The sequence below is a fragment of the Phocoena sinus genome, chromosome 3 (genome assembly GCF_008692025.1).
Source record: "Phocoena sinus isolate mPhoSin1 chromosome 3, mPhoSin1.pri, whole genome shotgun sequence".
NCBI lineage: Eukaryota > Metazoa > Chordata > Mammalia > Artiodactyla > Phocoenidae > Phocoena > Phocoena sinus.
The window spans coordinates 11,996,937-12,013,856 of NC_045765.1; the positions used below are offsets into that span (position 1 = coordinate 11,996,937).

The 16,920-nt window shown below is 58.7% G+C and overlaps 1 protein-coding gene across 3 annotated transcripts; it reads right to left on the minus strand.

Moving 5' to 3' along the window:
* Positions 1–8,496: 8,496 nt before the first annotated feature.
* ARRDC2 (arrestin domain containing 2) lies at positions 8,497–15,923 on the minus strand. Of its 3 annotated transcripts, XM_032628366.1 has the most exons (9): positions 15,325–15,444; positions 12,214–12,569; positions 12,056–12,122; positions 11,675–11,822; positions 11,043–11,145; positions 10,698–10,954; positions 10,387–10,549; positions 9,961–10,118; positions 8,497–9,677 (listed from the first exon to the last, which is right to left on the minus strand). In XM_032628366.1, the coding sequence occupies exons 2-9, from the start codon at positions 12,485–12,487 to the stop codon at positions 9,624–9,626; spliced, it is 1,224 nt and encodes a 407-aa protein (XP_032484257.1). In that variant the 5' UTR covers positions 12,488–12,569; positions 15,325–15,444; the 3' UTR covers positions 8,497–9,623. The 3 variants fall into 3 exon arrangements, with proteins under 3 accessions (XP_032484257.1, XP_032484258.1, XP_032484256.1); XM_032628367.1 differs by lacking the exon at positions 12,214–12,569 and having other exon boundaries at positions 15,325–15,923; XM_032628365.1 differs by lacking the exon at positions 15,325–15,444 and having other exon boundaries at positions 12,214–15,310.
* Between the last annotated feature and the right edge of the window lie 997 nt (positions 15,924–16,920).

Genomic DNA, 16,920 nt, shown 5'->3' on the forward strand with positions numbered 1-16,920 from the left:
ATGGTGTTCATGTACTGGGCCAACAACGAGTTCAATAGTTCCTGTTGTTCATATACTGTGCAAACAGCGAGTTCAACGGTCCACGATGTTTGTATACCGTGCAAAGCATCCCTTTACTTTGTACGAGTCACATTAAGCGTGATGTGATGACACTCTGGGTGCGGTGACTATTTGGTCTCTGACAGCAGTTAATGTGTCCCGAGACTGTGTCAACAGTCAGTACTGGGAAATGCAACCAAGGTGAGACCAAAAGGGCGACTGAGAATCAGGCAAAGGAAAAAGGAAGGATCGTGGCACACTTGGGCAGGACCTTGAACCCTGCACCGAGGAGCTGGACTTCCTCTGGAAGGTGATGGTAAGGTATGGCCAGACTATGAGTAGAGGAGGGGCGCTCTCAGCCTGGACGTAGGGGCGGAACTTCTCCTGACCTTGGATTTCCCACTCGTGCTATGGGGCTGAGGAGGTCAAAATGAGGGCCTTTCTAGGCTTGGAGTCTGGAAGGAAAGGGGGCTCCAGATCACGGTGGGGAGGGTTTTATGAGAGGCCAGTGTGTGAATAACTGAGCAGGACCTTCTGCTCCACTCCCCCCCACCGCCGCAAACACCAAGCAGGCTCTGCGGGAGGGCAGCAACAAGGATCTGGAGGCCAGGGGTGAGGCTGGGGACTCTCCTTTAGGAGGACATGCTCTAGGTTCCTGCATTCTCCTTTGTTACTGCGTGTCCACTGGACACTCACTGCATGCTGCAGCCCTGCCCTCTCAGAGCTCCCATTACAGAGGGGAGGCGGAAGACGACCATGAACTCACCAATACGTCATAATTATGAATTGTCGAAGCACAAGGCAAGGGCTGAGAGAGGGAATGAGGCAGCGCAGCTTCGGTCAGGGAGGCCGAGGGACCTGCGAGAAAGGGGTGTTTGAACTTAGACCTGGAGGAGGTGAGCGTCTTGGGAGGAGTGAGGGAAGGGCTCTCTGTATAGAAGGAACAGCAAGTGCAAAGGCCTTGAGGTGGGACTGAATCTGTTGTGATGGAAGCTGTGGGGGCTGGGCCACATGGGACGTCACAGGCTTTGGGGAGGGTGTAGAAGGGACAGGATCTGAGCCTTGTTTCATAGCCCCCATGGCTGCCCTGGGGCTGGGGCACTGAGACACCAGCAAGAAACCCCCACTGCACTAATGTCTCGGGTCCATTTCACAGATAAATCAGCCTGGCGTGGAGCTGATGTGAGCCAAGGCCAGGGGGGTTGAAGGCCTGGGCAAGGGAGTTTCCAGAACACAGGGGCCTCTGGGTGGAATGGAAAAATCTTGCCTGCCCTTCTAAACCAGAGTTTGGCCGGTCCTGAGAGTGATAAGCCAGCAGGAGGCCCCTCCTGGGAATCAGGCATGGCAGGGGGGGCCTGAGCCAGCTCCAGGAAGTTGGCATGTGAGAAACATGGTCCTGCATACCTGTCTGGGTGATGCTAGGCTCCTGAGAGTCCTCAGCCCTGACCTGTCTGGAGGAGATAGGCATGGCCAGATGTAAATGCCCTCAGCCTGTGAGGTCAGAACTGGGTTAGAGAAAAGGGGCATTGGAGATGGGGTTTTGAAGGATGAGTAGAAGTTTGAGAGCAAGAAAAAGGCATCCCAGGAACGTGACCTGCAGGAGGCCCCAGTTTGGCCCCATTTGGTCCCTGTGGCTGAGTAACCCTAGACTGTCCTGGACCCTCGGTTGTCTCTCACTTAATATGGGAAAGGACAAAGCCTCTTAGATCAGGCTAGCCCAGGTTTGAATCCAGGCTTTTCCACTTTCCCGGGGACTCTGGGTGAGTGAGGCCACACCAAGATTGGCCCCAGGTTACAGGAAAATAAACTGAGGCTTATAGAGTGAGGCCACTCATCCATCCTAAGATGCAGAGAGAAGTGGCCAAAGCTGGGGCCTGTGGTCAGGACTTAGGGGAGGAGAGGAAGACAGTTGCAACAGAATCAGGAGAGGGGTGTGTCTTGCCCCAGGCCAGTGTCCTGAGGCCTGAGAGATGGAGAGGAGGGGAAGGAAGAGCAGGTTGGCAGTTGGCATAGCAGGTGCAAAGGCCCTGAGGCAGGAACATATTTGACAGTCTCCAGGAACAGCAAGGAGGCAGGTGAGCCAGGAGCTGACGACGTGTGAGGGGCAGATGAAAGGAAAGGAGGGCGGAGCAGTCTCAGGGGCTCTGCAGGGCCTTGGGGACCAGGAGGAGCCATAGTGGGTTTGGAGCAGGGAAGAGATGGAACCCGGAGTGACCACTGGCAGCTGAATCAGGGCTTACCTGGGGATTCAGAGTCCTGGGGAGTGTCACATAGGCTCCTATCTGTCAGCCCGTATTGGCACAATCCAGTATATTCCAGTACAAGTTAGCACTTACCAGGGCACACCAGTACCCACTGCTGACAGACACCCAGCCTAACACCTGGACCCAGACTTGCAGAGGCACCAATCAGCCCGCATCTGCTTCCTGAATTGACTGAGATGCGTACCACATTCAAGTACATAACACTTGTGTGCATGGGCCTCTGGGCAACTCTGCAGACAAGGCAGACACAAAAACACACGCACACACTGGTGGTTCCACCTATTTCCAGGCCGTCTGCAAACACACATGTGCGTGAGCACACCCCCCAGACTGAGTCACTAGGAGGTTCAGGAAGCACTGCTGGGGGCTCCCTTGAGAGCTGGCTTCCTGTTTTCAAAGAGGCTGGGAACTGCTGGTGGAATGTTCTGGACAGGCCCAGCCCTTCCCTTACTGCCTCAACACCCCTCCCCCCATCTAGCTCCACAGATCCTGCACCCCCTCTGTACCCCAGTACTGACCCTGTCCTACAGTGAGGTCAGACTCCAGATCAGGAAACTGAGGTTCAGAGAGGTACAGCCACTAGCCCAAGTTCACACAGGAAGGAAGAGGTGGTGCCTGGAGTCCAGACCCTGAGCTCTAGCCTGCCTCCCTCTGGAGCACCATTCCCGGGGTCCAGGATTCACAGATAGAGAATTGCCCCTTTCTGCCTGGACTGTGGCCCAGCTCCTCCTGGCTCCTGGGGCCATGCCCATGCAACCGCAGGCTCTCCTGCCCCCTGAATCCAATCCCCCCATTCACCACCCACTCTACCCATCCCATCCTCTGTGTCTCCAAAAGGAGGGCCACCTACGTCACAAACATTAATGAAGCTTCAGCAGCTAACGAAGCAGAACTGGTCTCACCCTCTAGGGGTTGGTGAAGGTGGGGGAGGACCCAGCCCAGGAGCAAATAAACAAACATCTGTAGCTGTCCCCTCTATGCTCCAGCCCCACAGAGCCACTGGGATGACTGAGGACATGCTTGGCTCTCTTTTGTCTGCTGCGTTGCACAGGCTGTTCCCTCTGCCTGGAATGCTCTTCTCTAGTTCCCCAGTGAACTCTTCTTCATCCATCAAAGCCCCAACTCCAGTGTCCTCTCCTCCTGCAAGCCCTCCCAGGACCCTCCAGCCCTCATCCTTCCCTCTGGCCCCACCCTGACTTCACAGGGTGTGGGGGGCGGTATTTGTGGACTCCACCATAATGCCTCCGGACTCTGTTCTGCTGTCCTCGTCATGGTGGCAAAGATGGTCACTAACATCACCTCCAGGGAGTCCCCAAACTCCCACAGTGATCGGCCCAGCCAGAGTCACATGCCCATCCCTGAACCAGTCCCTGGTTCTGTGGTAAGAAAAAGCTCTAATTGGCCAGACCTGGTCACATGTCCACATCTGGAAGCAGGAAGTGGACCTGGCTCCTTTTCTTTTCTTTTATGTATTTATTTATTTTTGGCTGTGTTGGGTCTTTGTTGCTGTGTGCAGGCTTTCTCTAGTTGCAGCGAGTGGGGGCTACTCTTCATTGTGGTGCACGGGCTTCTCACTGCGGTGGCTTCTCTTGTTGTGGAGCGCGGGCTCTAGGCACATGGGCTTCTGTAGTTGTGGCTCATGGGCTTAGTTGCTCCGCGGCATGTGGGATCCTCCCTGACCAGGGATCGAACCCGTGTCCCCTGCATTGGCAGGTGGATTCCTAACCACTGGCCATTGGGGAAGTCCAACCCGGTCCCTTTTGCCCACCAAAAGGTGTTCGGGGAGAGTAGGTGCCCTCAAGACCCTTTTACCAAGGACTTAGGGGTCCCCTGCCCGCTCAATCCTGGCTGGGGGGCCTTGGGCCAAATCACCTGCTCTCTTTGCCTCAGTTTCCCCACCTGTGAATCGGGCTCAGCATGGCTGAGGTGTTGGAGCACAGAGGGGCCACCCAGGCACTCCCCAACCCCCACCCCGCCACCATTCAGAGGTCCAGTTTACCATGCACCTCCTTCCCCATCTTTTCATGTTGCTCTCTGTGATTCCCCCCCGAGACGGGGCAGCACAACGTGGCAGGCACTGATGGCCACCAGTTGAGTCACCACTTCCTCCTGGCCCCTTGCCCAGCCTGATGCTTTCTGGGGGCTTTCCTGGCCTTACCCGAACATCAAAAACAAGGTTGGGGATGACTCCCGGGTGGGGGAAGCGAGGGCAGAAGCGCGTGTGGACAAGACTGCATACACCTTGGCATGGGTTCAAATCCCATGTTCTGTCCCCACCTGTAAAGAGGCCATAACCTCCTCAGAGTTGGGGGACTCCACACGTGAACACCCCACAGACCCTCAAGCCATGGGCGCCCAGCACTGGGACGAGCATGGTCATAGCTGTCGTATCTGTTTGGACAGGTGTTAGAGGGCATGTGGGTCTGTTAGCGGTTTCTGGGTTGCGTGTGCCCGAGTTTGCGGGCCCGTGTGTGTGCATCATGGCTGGCCCTGTGTGTACAGCCCCGCGGGCTTAAAAGACAGACCCAGCCCCTTGCTGAGAAAAAGGTGCATCTGGTGGTGCAGGGAACTCCCTGGGCAAAGGTGGGAGGGCTGGGAGATTCCTGGTACGGGGGAGAGGGCGTGGGAAACAGCAGTGGGGGCGGCAGGGTCAGAAGGAGGCAGAGGCTGGGGTAGATCAGGCAGGCTGAGGGGTTGGGGAGCTGTGTGTGTGAGCCTGGGAGGCTCTGGCAGTCTTCAATTCTAAAATAGTCACCAAGCACCTACTGCGTGTGCCCAGTGCTGCGGATATAGTGGGGCCCTGGGGTAACAGACACGTAAATCAAACATATAAATATGGGACTTCCCTGCTGGTTCAGTGGTTAAGACTCCACAAGCTTCCACTGCAGGGGGCACGGGTTTGATCCCTGGTCGGGGAACTAAGATCCAACTGAGGAGACTCTCTGATCTAGGGACAGGGAGGTCTACAAGGGAGATGTCCTGGGGAGAGGAGCTCCAGGTGGAAGCCTCAGCAGGTGCAAAGTTCCTGAGGTGGGGATGAGCTGGCAGAGGGTCCCATTCAGGAAGATCTAAGCCCAGAGAAAGGAGGGGAGGCGGCAGGCGGCAGCGCTGGTGGGGAGCAGGGTCACCGGGACGGGCTGTCCTGTAACTGGAGCTGGGCAGGAACACATCTGCCCGCCCGCCCGCCCGGCCCCAGCGCTCCCTGCTCAGGACAGAATGTGCTGGGAGGAGAGGCTGGTGGTGGCTGAGCCTGGTGGCTGAAGCAGGGCGGCTGGAGGATTCCTGAACAGCAGCCCGGCTGGGCTTGCTGCCAGTGAGGGTAGAAAACAAGCAGCAGGCGCCCTGCCTGCCTGTCACCCCATGCCCCAGGCTTGGCCCAGCCAGGGCAGGAGACAGAGACGGTGAAAGAGTCAGAGACTGAGAGAGATGGAGAGATGGTGACCAAGAGAGATGGTGAGCGAGGGACACAGAGATGCAGAGATGGTAGTCAGAGACAGGAGGAGACAGAGGATACGAGAGAGACAGTGACAGAGAAACAGCCAAAGAGACAGTGAGAGAGCAACATGAGGCGGAGATGGGGGAGGCAAAGATGGTGAGACAGAAAGACAGTAGTGAGAGACAGAGAACTGGCATTGACTCTGAACGGGTGACAGGTCTGATTCTAGGGGGTCCTGGGAAACAGCGTGAGGCAGTGACACTCCCATCCCCGTCAGAGTCTTTGTTCACACCAGAGTAGATGGGAAGTCCCCTCCAGTCACTCATACGTGCTGTGTGCTGGGTCCAGGGACACAGCCCTGACCCAGCCCCACCCTCAAGGTCTCAGACAAACAAGTGAATATCTAAATACGAATTTCAGAGACTGATGAAGGCTATGAAAACAATAGGACAGGGGGATGGGGGAGGGAGCGATGAGGGGTGGTGACTTTAGGTTGGGGTATCCCTGACAAGATAAGGCTGGTGGGAGAAGAGGAGCCAGCTACAGGGAAGAGCCTTTCAGCAGAGGGAACCGCATGTGCGAAGGCCCTGAGGTGGGAACCAGCTTGGGGTGTTTGAGTAGCAGCCAGGCATGGAGGGGGAGCTGGAGGGAGAGGTGGGTGGGTGGTCTTAGGGGACCAAGGAGGGGAGGGATTTTATCTTAGAAGAACATTTGGCCACCCTTCTTTACACTCTGTGGGCCCCTCTCTATGTTCAGGGAGTTCCCCAAATTCTGGGCTGCCTGGGCCAGCTCCATCCTGGTTGTCATTTATCTGAACCAGAAAATCTGCCTCCTTTAGGGATCAGGTTCCAGACAGTTGCAGACGCAGGAGTCCTGGGGTCATGAGGTGGCTTGTCCTCCCAAGCCCCCCAGGGGAACCCTTCATAGAACTGTACCCACACCCGCTAATGCAATAAACACCTAAGACTCTTCTTAGTTTGGGAACATGGATCTGGAAACTGGGATCTGCGTCTCCCACAATCCAGCTGAGGGGAAACTCAGCCCCTCCTGAGGCTGCCATCTTGGCTCTGGGTGACTGTGTTAAGGGAACATGCTGCCTCTCTGCTGCCAGGCCCCAAGGAACTCCAAGTCTGACAAGCTCCAAGCTTGATGGCAGACCAGCGGCCCAGGGTGGATGCTGCTGGACTAGGAGGGCTGGGTGAACCCCACGACTAAGAATCACTGGGAATCAGCACCCAAATTTAGACTGGTGGAGAGGAGGTGCTCCAGAGTCTCAGATGGAGAAACTGAGGCTCAGAAACAAGTGACCGGCCCATCATCACACAGAGAGCAAAGCCTGACCCCAGAGCTCCCAGTGTCCACCCCTTGTCCCTTCCCATCAGCCCTGCCCATGGCCACTCTGGGCTGCTAGTTAATTTTCACTACCTTGGGCAGGCTGGTGGGCACAGCCAGGGCTATCAGAGGGTGGTCTAATTGGGCCCCGCCCATATGGGGTGTGGCCTAGGGTCTGGGGTGGAGCCCAGGCTGTCAGGGAGTGTCACGTGGGTGTCACATGGCCTGTAGGGTATGGATTCCAGAGTTCCAGGGGCAGTTTTTTGTTGTTGTTTTCTTGCGGTATGCGGGCCTCTCACTGTTGTGGCCTCTCCCCTTGCGGAGCACAGGCTCCGGACGCTCAGGCTCAGCGGCCATGGCTCACGGGCCCAGCCGCCCCGCGGCACGCGGGATCCTCCCAGACCGGGACACGAACCCGCGTCCCCTGCATCGGCAGGCGGACTCTCAACCACTGCGCCACCAGGGAAGCCCCAGGGGCAGTTTTGAGTGGCAGCTCCATCAGTCCTTACTGTGAGACCCTGGGCGAGTTACCTCATTCCGTTGGACTCACTTTCCCCACCTGCAACTCCAGAAAAATGACAACCTCCACACTGCTAGGGCCGCCTTAAAGTGCTGTGAGTATTCAAACCAACCCTCGTACAAGCACGACCACAGCAGCGTGAGCCACAACCGCTAGGAGGTGGGAACGACCCAAATGTCCATCAACAGGGTGTGAGTGGATAAACAAAATGTGGTTCATCTACACAATGGAATATTATTTGGCCATAAAAAGGATTGAAGCACTGCGTCACGCTGCAACAAAAGGGGCTGAACCTCTAAATATGCTAAGCGAAAGAAGCCAGACGCAAAAGGCCGCGTGCCCTATGATACCATCTACACGAAATGTCCAGAACAGGCAAATCCAGAGACAGAAAGCCGATTAGTGGCTGCCTGGCGCTAAGGGAGGGGGAATAGGGGCTGCTCATGGGGACAGGATCTCCTTAGCAGCTGAAGAAAATGTTCTAGAACTAGCTAGAGGTGATGGTGGCCCAACACTGGAAAGGGATGCTAAGGAATTGTACACTTTCCAATGGTATATGTTGAACCACAGTAAAAGCAAAACCAGCCCAGACTGCCTAGATAGGCAGGCTCCTCCTGCCTTTGGCACCCCTCTGCCCCCTCATCTCCATTCTGTGGGGACAGATGAGGCCTCTGCCTGCCCTCCACCGTCCACGGTCCCAGCCTCTGCTACTGCACGAGGTGAAAGCATCCGGCGCCAGCCCGAGCTGTCTCCCTATGGGTCCCCGGGTCTCACCTTCACCTTCTGGACAATGGGCCCCTCAACCCTCCTCAGCCTGGAATTCCATCTGAGATCCAGACTCAAGATGGTGGACAAGGCCACCCCAGGTTCCTTGGCACCTGAGGGCAATAAACCACTAAGCACAGTCTCTTCCTCCGTGCTTTTATTTTTAAAAAATAATTGTACAAAAGAGAACAAGTTAAGGCTTAACGGAAATGCAGAGTCCCAGGCGAGGGTCCTGCCTCAGCCTGGGCTGGGACTCTGCACTTGGGGGCTTGTCCAGCTGCCCCATTATGTTTTGTCCCTCCAGGACACAGGGGGTGCCCAGAAGAAGCACACTGGCCCTGCTGTGTCACCCCAGGCTGACCTCTGTCCCCGCAGCCTGGTTTAATGCTCTGCTGTCCCCTTCTTGAAATTCTGAATTCTAGAACAAGGGGCCCCACATCTTCATTTTGCAAGTGATGGAGCTGGTCTTGTCTGTCCCACTCTGAACCTGGGTTTCTCGGGCGATACAATACCCAGACAGCTCTCACGTCCTGGAGTGTGTGGAGGGGCCCCCAGGAAGCCTAGCCTTGGCCAGGAATCTCTGGCTTTCAAAGGTTTCAAAGGCTGGAGTCGCTGCCCTTGTTGCCCTGTTGCCCCACACAGCTCTGATAACCTGCTTCCCTGAATGCCTCATTCCTGGGCCCTCTCGCCTGCCGGACCTTGCAGTGTGGCCTCGACAGAGGCACTTGCTCTCTGAGCCCCAGTTCTAAGATGAAGGGGGCAGTCTCCACACATCACTCGGCTCTGACCTTCTTCGACTTTTCCTTCCCCTTGCTTGCCTGCCCTCTGAGCTCTTATTCATGCACCAAAGCCTCAGCTAAAATGCCCTTTCCTCCAGGAAGCCTTCCTGCTCCCCCTTGGGACTCTCCCAGCTCTTGGTCCCTTCCTCTGGTCCTGTGGGCCTGGAAGTATTTATGTCTGGCTCTGTCTCTCCCAGACTGGAGGCTTCTGGGGGACCACAGGCTGGCAAAGACAGGTTGAACAGTCTCTCAGATCTTATGGTGGGCATTTGATACCTTATGAGAACCAGTCCAGATATGTCAGACTCCAGACTGGCTCTTCCTCTGCTCTGTGTGATGCTGGAATGGCCCTGCCCCATTCTGAGACTCGGTTTCCCCAACTTCAGTGCAGTCGGGCTGGTCTGTTCTTGACCCAGCCACTCCTCACTCATGTCCATGCTGATGGAAGCATGTGTACAACCTCATCCCTTGAAGTTTCCACTTGCCACTCAGCAGGTCATGCAGCGGGGCCTCGTGGCCTCTGAGGGTGGGTTTGGATCCTCCTGCCGGGGGTGGGGGGGGGAGGAAATGATCCCATCAAGTCTCAGGAGGCCCTGGAGGCTCAGAAACACCCCTCCCCACCCTCCTCATCTCCACTCCCACACTTGGCCCGGGGGGTGACACCCAGGAACAGACTAAGGTGCAAGGCGGGTTCAGGCCCTTGCACCTGTATGGGGATGTATAGGAGTTCCATCATTACTTAAAACTCATCTGTGGCTCTCTACCCTCATCTTGGCTCCTAGGGTCTGGAGAGCCACAGGGGCTTCTTGAACCCCCCAAGCTCACCTCAGAGTACAGGGGTGGCGGGCGGTAGCGGAACTCCTGGATGTAGGCAAAGAAGGGGCCTTCAGCACCCATGTCAGGGTCCTGCAGTAGTCGGAAGGGGCTCTGCTCCACGGCCGCCACCTCCTCATCGGCCACCACATCCGAATACTCGGGAGGTGCTGGAATCGAGAGACAGGGTGGGTGAGGCTGGTAGAGGAGGCGGGCAGCCCCAGAATTGGGGACAATGGCTGGGAGCTGGCTTGTGCCAGTTCTGGGGCTGCTGAGCTGTGTGCCCTTGGATTGGGATTCTGGGGGAATTCATACTCCCAACATGACTGTTACTGAGCACTTTTACAGATGGGGCCGTCGAGGCTGGGGGAGGGAGAGTCAGCCAGGCACCTGCCTCTCTACCCACCCATGCCCCTCACAGCAGGATGGAGAGCTCACCTTCAGGTCGCTCTGGCAGGACGCCCAGTCCCCAGTCCAGCAGGAAGCTGGCATGGCTGCCCACGCTGGACGAGCGGCTGCCGAAAGGATGCAGAGGAATGGTGCCGATGACCAGCGGCAGCTCCAGGAGCAGCTTGGATGAGCCCGGGATGTCCACGCAGACCTGGAGGAAGGAGCCATGATAGAGGGTGCCCAGGCAGCCTCGGTCACACCCTCCTTCTATAGCAGGAGACCTTGGTGGGGGGGCGGGGGGAACCCCAGCCTGGAGGACAGAGCAGACGCAGCCACCCCAGCCCCCGAGGATACTCTACCTTGAGGGTGTACTCCACGTGTAGCACACGGCAGTGCAGAATAGAAGGACCCACAGGAGGGATCCGCAGCGCCCGGCCCTGCCACAGTGCCCGCCGCCCAGGGCCCACAGGCTCCCCTGAGAGACTAGCCACCACTGCTCGTTTCTGTTTGCGGGCACCTCGCGCCATGAAGGTCTGTGTCTGGACCACGGCCGCCCGTGGCAGCACTGGGCGCGTGGAGCCGTTGTCGATCTCGGCAAAGACGGGGATCACCTCACCTGTAGGGTGGGACAGCAGGGCCTCAGTTTCCCCACCTGCAACCCTGACACGGACCTTCTTCCCAATCCAGCCCCTCCCACCTGCTACCTGGTGTATAGCCCTTGCGGTCGATCTTGGCTGAGAGGGAGACAAGGCCACGGTTACTGTACCAGGATCGGGCGATCTTCTCCCGAGCTCCCGCTTGAGGGGCCTGGTGGGGTGGAAGGAAAGGACATGAAATGCATCCCATTGTGCCAACCACAGACCCCCTGAAGCCTCTAAACCACCCTCAGCTGAAGGAGGATTTGGGGCAGGGCCTAGTATCCTGGTTTCCTTTTAACAATCTAGAAACTATTTGTAAAATGGATCCAGGAATATGACTCATCTCGTTAAACTGAAAACGAAGTGAACAAGCCAAGCACTTAGTGCGTAATGAGCGCTTAGTAAGCCATTATTATTGCAAGCTCTGACTGAGTCCCATTTCATGGAGGAGGCACAGGAGGCTCAGAGAAGGTGAGACACTCATCCAGAAACACACAGCCAACTGGTGCTCCTGGGACTTGCACCTGGCTCCACTGGACTCCACAGGCATTCCCATGCCTACCTCCCCCACTGCCTCCCTCCCTGCCAGGGCTCAGCTGTGACTCCCACTTTGAGAAGGGAGTGAGGAGCCAGTCACCAAATAGCCAGGACCCTGCCTGTGATGCTCCCATCCTACCTCCCCAAGGGCAGCAACTCACCAGCAGAGCTGGTGTGTTGATGTCCACAGGCTCGATAACAGTAAACACCTTCCTTGCCCGGCGGGCAGGGACCCAGGGCCGGTGCAGGGTGGCTTTGATGCAGTATCGGACACTGCCATGCTTGCCTTCAAATGAAGTCACTAGCGTCCTGGGGGTGGAGGGAAGGGGCTTCAGTGGGTGAGATCCACAGACTCCCGGGTGGGAGATTCCCAAAGACTTACGGGGATGAGAGACACGAGGCACTCCTGGGCTCCCCCCCGCCCCCCCGGGAGACAATCTTGCGGCTCGGGGGTCCCCAGATACTGAGCAGTGGAGTCCCAAACCTGGAAGGGGCTGCAGACTTAGGGACTCCCCTGCAATCCTCCACCCCATTTGACTTACGGTGGCAGCTGGAAGCTGAATGGGAACTCATGGCGTCCAGGAGGCAGCGTTGTGATCCCTCTGGTGTCTGCAGGTAGGAGCAAGAAGGGGAGGCTCAGTGGCTGTGAGGGGCTCCCGGAGCGCGCAGCACGCGCCGTGCAGGGGTCCCCAGGTGGTACCTGGCGCGAGTAGTGTGGCATGGTGGCTCACAACCTCCACGCGCTCGCTGTAGCTCTGCGTGTACGCGGTGCTCGAGCCCGCGCTGCGCGACTCGGTCCAGTGTACGTGGGCGCGACCCCGCGCGCGCAGCTTCAGGGCACCCACGCGCGCCGGGCCCGCCAGCTCCAGCAGCACCCGGCCGGCCACCGCCTGGCCGCCGCTGAACACGGGCTCGGCGCCTGCGTTCGCACCATCCAGTTGCACCATGAAGGCCTTCACCTTGTCGAACAGCATCGCGGCTGGGATACGAACTCGCGGCGCGCGGTCCCTGGCTTCGAACCCGCGACGCGGAGGCGCGAGATGCGGACGCTGCAGCCTGAGAACGCAAACCCACCAGGCGCGCGCAGGCGCACTCGCTGATCGGGCCAGAAACTCCTCACTGCCTGCGCCGGCGCCGCATTTATACGGCAGGGAGGGGCGGAGCGAGACGCAGGTCCCGCCCCCGGAGAGGAATACACCAATGGCGCGGCGAAAGGCGTGGCCCCGCCCACGCGTGGAGCAAAATAACAAAAGCCCCGGCTCGCGACCCGCTGCCCTCTACCCTAGTGGACCCTGGGGTGAGGCTGAAGCACTGCGGGACAGAGCAAGTATCTCTCAGACTCCGGGGGTCAAGAGGAAGAACTGAGGCCTGGAGGACTCGGGCCTGAGGTCACCCAGCAAGATCTAACTGTCGTCGGTTTAATCATCAACCGGCCGCCACTTGCAGACGTGACTCGATGCACGTCCAGCCCGATCTGGAGGGGTGTGTTAACAGCCAGGCCCCAATCGAGGCCCTGAAAGCCTAGGACTAACTACCTCGGGTCTCAGTCTCCCCCGCTCTGTGCAATGCGGGAGGGAGGAAGAAGTGGATGGGGCCTCCCTCCACTCGGGCGCCTACTGCCCCCTCCTCTGATTTGAAACCCGCTCAGCTGGCTGACCCGGGCTAGTGACAACCACTTGGAACCTGAGTTTCCACGTTTGTAGAGCCAGAAGAAAATCATTCCCGAGCTCAGAGGGTTGTGCATAAATCACGGTGTAGCCCCTACTCGACCCCTCCCAGAGCCTCTCTCCCGAGTCATTAGCCCGCTCCTGACACACTGCCTGCCACTCGGCTGCGCCTCAGTGCTTTTGCCCCGACGTTCCTTTCCAAACTTTCAGCACCTGCCCTCCCTCCTCCGCCTCCGCAAACTCCTACTTGTCCTCTAGGCCTAGCTCTTCCCCTCACAGACAGAGCCGAGTACCGGGGAAGCTCACGGAATCCCCTGATTCAAGGCTGCGGTGTGCCTTTGGGGCGGTAACCCGTCTCTGGACCTCAGTTTCCTCGGAGAAGAACCACATACACGGTTTCCTAGTTGGGAGCTGACTGATCGCGATTTGCGGAGCGCCTGCGCCCTCTGGTGACAGAGGGATGCACTGCTGCTTGAACCCACCCCCTAGTTTGGCCATCCCCTTTGAGTCCGGTTCAGGCCACACCGGGACCCCCTGAGGCCAAGGCACACCCAGCGGGCCGGCGGCCATAAACGGACACAACCAATCAGTGATAGGGGTAAGGGCAGGCCGGAAGAGACGGGTAGAGGCTGTCCACTCAGTGATCACCCTGGGGGGGGGGGGTTACCCGGAGGAGGGGGCTCTGGGTCTGAAATAAGGGGCCGGGACCTTCTCCCAGGGCCAAATAGAGCCTAGAAAGAGGACAAGAGGCTATAAGCCCAGGAGGAGGTGGGGAATGGAGTGACCCTGGGGGGATGGGAAGGCTCTTTCTTTTGGGTTTTTTGTTTGGTTTGGTTTTTTTTTTTTTTGGCCACACCGCACTCAGCTCGAGGGATCTTAGTTCCCCAACCAGGGGTGGAACCCGCGCCCCCTGCAGTGGAAGCCCAGAGTCTTAACCACTGGACGGCCAGGGTAGTCCCAGGAAGGCTCATTCTGACCCAGTGCCCTCAGTCCGCTTCACAGATGGGTCCCCAGAGGCCCAGAGAGGGGCAGGGCCTCACTAGAGGTCACACAGCAACTCCACAAGCTTCACTCTTCCAGTATCTTAAGGAAGCTACCAGTGAGTGGGACCAGGAGGACTGTAGGGTGAGACCAGCCCCAATTTCCCTCGAGTCACAGGGAAAGGGAAGTGACTACAGGGCCCCTTCCTGCCTCACCCCTTGCCGGCTATGCCTCGGTTTCCACAGCTGCTCAGGCAAGAGTCCCCACACCTGGGGGCCGTTGGGACAAGTTTGCAAGCCTGTAGGCAAAGCATCTAGTGTGTGCACTGCTGGAAAAAAAGGGGGCTGCGGGTGGGGAGCCAGGTTCGAGCTGCTTCCTGCTTCCGCCCATCTTGCAGATGGGTATGGTGAGGTCTGCCTTCCCCAAGAGGAGGTGGCCAGGGCAGCCCAGAGAGGCCAACACCCTCCTCAGCCACATAGCACGGTGCTGGGGCACAGACTTACTCTTTCTGTTGGCCCTGTTCTGCTCCCGACTGGCTGTATGGCCTGAGGGTGGGGGACTGAGGTTCAGAGCAAGGTAGGGACATGCCCAACACCTAAGACTCCCAGCCTGATGTGACCCCACCCCAAGTCTTCTCCCTGCCTGGGATGCAGTCCCACCCGCTCACCTGCAAACACCACCAGAACCCCCAACCCACCGAACAACCCTTCCTGTAAAAACTGGTAAGGGGCACTGGCAGGGCGTGAGACAGGGGCCTTCTCTGGGAATCAGAGACACCAGGCCTGAGGCTAAGGTGGCATCCTAGGGTCCAGAGAGGAGGAACTCCCAGTTCCACCAAGGGATTCCCCCAGACTCCATATGGGGGGGTCTCCCCACAGCATAGCCTCTAGGTCGACGGCGTCCCGGCTCTGGAGGTGGGGGGGGGGGCGCCCAGACCCTAGGAGGAGTTCCTGGAAAAGAGGGTTTTGGAGGGGGGTAGGTAGGTGGGTGTCCCACCCTGTAGGAGGGTCCACAACCTGAGGAGGAGGTCTCCACATCTTGAGGAGGGTCACCCGACCACACAGCCTCTAAGTCGAAAGGCTAGCTTTGGAGAGGGGCGCCCAGACCTGGGTAGAGGGTCCCGGGGGATCCTGGCTCGGGGTGGGGGGGGATGAGCGGCTCACCTAGGAGCAGCAGCTGCCGCCGCCGCAGGTATGTCTCGGCGGCCGCGTAGTCGCTGGACACCGCATTTACACCCACGCTTCGGCCCTCGAGCCAGTGGGTGACCGCCCCGCCGCGCGCCGCCACCTCGAGAGCTGTCACCCGCAGCGGTGACGCTGCCTCCAGCAGCACCCGGCCGCACAGGCGCTCCCCGCCGCGGTACGCGCCGCCCGGGTCCCGCGCCAGCTCCAGCGCGAAGCTGCGCACGCCCCCCGGGCGCATGGCTCGGGCCGGGACGCACGGCGGGGCTACCGCACCCGGCGCGAGCCCGCCGGGCACCCGGCGACCAGGCGCACAGCTGGGGCGCGTCTGCAGACCTCCCTGGTCTCAGCGTTGGTCTTCGCCGCACCGGGCGTCCCCCCGATCGTTCTCTTGCTTCTGCGAACTTTGTGCGGGCGCCGCCGTACCCTGCCGGCGCGTAGTTGGCGGACTTCCTGGTCCTCCGCCTCGGCCCCCGTGACGCGCTCGGGCCTCCGGGGACGTGCCGCCCGCGTGTCCGTGCGGCTGACTTTGCTACCCCCAGGGCGGGGCGGGCCCTGTTTTTTTGAGTCAGAGGCGGGCGGGGGCGGCTGTGGCTGGCGCGGAGCGGAGGCAGCCACCGGGCTCTGTGTTGTGGACTCATTCGTCCCCTACACGGCACCTTTGGACCGGGCGCCGCCCCAGCCTCCATCTGGTTGTTCCGCAAACACACCAAACTCGGGTCTTGCTTCTTAGCCTTTGCACTGGCTGTCGCTGCTAGGAACGCCCTTCCCCAGATCTGCTCTCCACCCACCCACGCCCAAATGTCACTAGAGTCATGCTCTGGACTTATTTCTTTACGGCTCTGGTCGCTGTGTTTGTGACCGCTGTGTGTTTACTATGCCTCCTCTGTCAGACTGGGTGCTCCCAACGGTGAACACTGCCCTATTTTCGGCATCCAATCTTACAGAAGAGGAAACTGAGGCCCCCAGAGGGGCAGCCACTGCCTAGAGGCATCCACCGGTGTCAGAGTCAGGACTCGAACTCACATCTGACCACAGCCCACTGACACCTCCCCAGACCCTTCCTGCTCTTGTGCCCCACCTATCACTTCCAGCCAGGTGGCCCATGGCCTTATCAGAGGCTGCCAGAGCCTGGGCTCTCAGCTGGACCCAGATTAGCCTCCCTCTCCACCCAGGGCCCAGCATCTGCCTGCCTCCCCCACCTGACTCTAGCACTCCGAGCCCAAAGCCTGGAGGGACCCTTTGATTCTACTTATGTCTAGAACCTTCCCCTCCATCCTGCCCCAGAGGGGCCCCTCAAACCCCAGGATCACACCACTCCCCTCCCCATGGAGTGCCTTCCACCAAGTCCATTCTTCCCTTTGGCCTATGGACCCCTGAGTTTAAATCCTGGCTCACCCCTCCCTCCTCACTCTGTAGCCCCAGGCAGGTGGCTTGACTCCTCTGAGTCTCCCCATCCTACCCTGGTCAGGTTCTGGTGAAGAGTCAGTGTGATAATTTACATTACATTGCCTGCATACAGCAGGTGCTCAATCCATGTCCACCTAAGACTGAGTGGCCCTCCTCACCCATGTCACT